This window comes from Solea solea, chromosome 14 (assembly GCF_958295425.1).
Source record: "Solea solea chromosome 14, fSolSol10.1, whole genome shotgun sequence".
NCBI lineage: Eukaryota > Metazoa > Chordata > Actinopteri > Pleuronectiformes > Soleidae > Solea > Solea solea.
Genome location: NC_081147.1, coordinates 516,612 through 520,189, shown reverse-complemented (window position 1 = coordinate 520,189; position 3,578 = coordinate 516,612). Strand labels below are relative to the sequence as shown.

The 3,578-nt window shown below is 41.1% G+C and overlaps 1 protein-coding gene across 4 annotated transcripts in view; it reads right to left on the bottom strand.

Annotated features, from left to right (window-relative positions):
- mgat4b (alpha-1,3-mannosyl-glycoprotein 4-beta-N-acetylglucosaminyltransferase B) overlaps window positions 1-3,314 on the bottom strand; it is a 19,650-nt gene extending 16,336 nt beyond the window's left edge. For 2 of the 4 annotated variants that reach the window (XM_058650520.1, XM_058650518.1), the window contains exon 1: window positions 3,076-3,314. In XM_058650520.1, coding sequence (XP_058506503.1) covers window positions 3,076-3,163 — 88 coding nt within the window. In that variant the 5' untranslated portion in view covers window positions 3,164-3,314. The remainder of the gene's footprint in view (window positions 1-3,075) is intronic. The other 2 variants (XM_058650519.1, XM_058650517.1) reach the window with 1 other exon arrangement.
- Between the last annotated feature and the right edge of the window lie 264 nt (window positions 3,315-3,578).

The window sequence follows — 3,578 nt, the reverse complement described above, 5'->3', positions numbered from 1 at the left end:
GTCATTCACTCATTCACTCACACTCTCATAGAGCACATGACCAAGCCTTTTCTATCACTCATGTTTCATACACATTCACTCATTCACTGTGTGTGTGTGTGTGTGTGTGTGTGAGTGACAGCAGGACAAGGCCGAGCATGTTCACTTCCAGGCTGAAAGAGGCCGATGCGTCATCTAATCGCTATGAGCCACGAGCTGTTAGTGTGTTGTAAATCAATCTGTGTGTGTGTGTGTGTGTGTGTGTGTGTGTGTGAGACAGTGTGTGTGAGACAGTGTGTGTGAGACAGTGTGTGAGAGCTGTCCATAAATATTTAAAAAATTGATTAAATGGAAGGATTTTAATGGAATAATAACATGAACAAAAACAGAATAAACCTTTCATTTTTTTTCAGACCTGATGGCTCATTCATGACTTCATCATCATCATCATCATCATCATCATCATTTAATATGAAAGACATTAACTGCCGATCAGAGGGTCCTGACCTTTGACCTTGCTCACATGACTTGACTGAGCAGCCTCAGAGGAACAGAGCGTATAAATATATACGTATATATGTATATATACATATATACATATATGTATATATGCATATATATACATATATATGTACATATATATGTATATATATACATATATGTACATATGTATATATACATATATATGTATATATGTATATATGTACATATATGTACATATATATGTATATATGTACATATATACATATATGTACATATATGTATATATGTATATATATACATATATGTACATATATATGTATATATATGTATATATGTACATATATGTATATATGTACATATATACATATATATACATATATATGTACATATACAGTATATGTATATATGTACATATATGTACATATATACATATATATACATATATGTATATATGTACATATATACATATATATGTACATATATGTACATATATGTATATATATACATATATGTATATATATATACATATATATGTATATATACATATATATGTATGTATATATATACATATATACATACATATATATGTATATATACATATATACATATATATGTACATATATGTACATATATATGTACATATATGTACATGTCAGTGTATTTGAGATCATTCATGGAGACTTGACTTCAGTGCTGAAGTCCAAAGTGATGATGATGATGATGATGATGTTGACGATGATGATGAAGATGACACAGCTGCTTGTGACCTTTGTGGATTATTTTTCATCAGATTAGACTCTAGAGGAAAACCTCTGGTGTTCCAGCAGCCAAAGGGTCAGAGGTCACCAGGTGACAAATACAGTGGTAATAATAATAATAATGACGTGTTTGTTGTGTGACCGGTGGTGACCCGCCTGTGAGGCGTTCAGGGACCACGTGCACAACACACGTGCAGATGGTGAAACACGTGTGTAATAATCATCTTTAAATCCTTCATTTCACCACAAACACGACAAACGTTACTTTCTTCACTCATAACCAGAGCATTGCTGAGGATTCTGAAGAAGAAGAAGAAGAAGAAGAACAAACACTTGTGCGTGAATGAAGAGGAAGTTCACTGTGTCAGCTGATGTGTTCTCAGAGAACCGGGGTCACACGGTTAACCTGACTGTGACACTGAGGCACCGTTAAAAACCACGCTCTGTCCCTGCCTCACAGGAACATGAATGGATGAATGACATCAATGAATAATGGACACGTTACATGATTCACGTGGACACCCAGCGTCCATGTTGTTTCACAGCGTGTGTGTCTGTGTCTGTGTGTGTGTGTGTGTGTCTCAGTGTGTGTGTGTGTCTCAGTGTGTGTGTGTGTCTCAGTGTGTGTGTGTGTGTGAAGAAGAAACGAGAAGGAAACCATGAAATGTTTCCTTCTCTTTCACAAACGTTCAATATTAACATCATCTGCTCATTCAAGAGGAAGCCCTGAGACTCCACCCCACTGGCACGTACTCTGTTTAAAAACAGGCCCCCCCCCCCCTCAAAAGCTGCAACTTTGCAGCTGAACTTTACACAAACCTGAAGCAACTGTATCACAAACCAAACACACACACGCATACACACACACACACGCACACAGACACACACACACACACAGACACACGCACGCACACACACACACGCACACGCACACACACACACAGCAGCGGTTGATCCATCACTGAGTTCAAATGTCTCATTTAATGAGTTTGTCTTTTAAAGATTGACCTCAGTGACACAAAGTGTCCACACGAGGCAGCAGCAGCAGCAGCAGCAGCAGCAGCAGCAGCAGCAGCAGCAGCAGCAGCAGCTGGACTTTGGTGTGAGAGAGTGAGTGTTTCTCAGTCTCTAGTTTCCGTTCTTCTTCAGTAGGAGACGGCGGCCATTTTGCACATTACATTCACATGTACAACTCCTAAATCAAGCGCCCCCTGTCCTGCGCCGCCTCAGGAACCGGGATGAGCCTGTGAACAAATCAAAAACACCTACAGAGGCCTGACACAGGAGGTACCTGAGCAGCCTCCTCTCTACTGCAGCTGCTGGTGTGTAACACGTCACAAACCAAACGCACCTTTAATCCTCATCATGGACACAGTCTGGACTCTGTCCCTTTAACTGGCACGTCATGCGAATCAAGCGCTCCCTGCACACACACACACACTAGCACAGCTCTCAGTCTGCTGTATCACAAAACAAGCACTCCTCTGGTTTCTTCCCTCTCACATCACCTGCAACAAAATAAAAAACAAGCCCACCCTCCTCTCTTCATCAACACCAGCCACCTGTCTCCACCCGGCCGGTCCCCTTAGACAAATCAAGCACCCCCTTCATCACCTTAGAACCAGAGCACAAGCATCTCACACACACACACAGAGAGGGACATGCTGCAGCATAAATCCAGCGCTCCCTCCCTGCTTACCTCTCACATCAGCATCGTCTGTTTGTGGGGTTTTTTTTTTCCATCTCTGCAACAAAATCAAACCAACCCTCTGTCCCCAAAACCAGCGCTCCCTTCAGCGACATCAACACACACACACACACAGACACCGGGACACACCGGGGGGGCGGTGCTCACCTCTGGAGCTGCTGAAGGCGGTGTACCAGGAGACTGAGAGCAGCCCGAACAACAGCAGCGTCAGGAAGGAGACATTTCTGAGCCTCATCTCCAGAACATGTCCGCCGGAGACACACACACAGACAGACACACACAGACACAGACAGAGAGAGAGAGAGAGAGAGAGACAGGTACACACGGACGGTGAGAGACGGAGAGGCGGGCGGAGATGGTGCTGAGTGAGCAGCAGCAACGAGACTGAGGAGAGAGAGACCGAGAGAGAGAGAGAGAGAGAGGGGAGGGGGCGGAGACAGAGACAGGTAGAGAGACATTGGAATGTATGAAAGGAAAAGAGAGAGAGGCTGAGAAAATAAAACTGGACAATAACATAATAATAATAATAATAATAATAATAACGATCATAATAATGATAATAATAACAATAATAATACTGATAATATTAATAATATTAATGGTAATATTATAATGATAATAATAATATTAATAATAATATAATAATAATA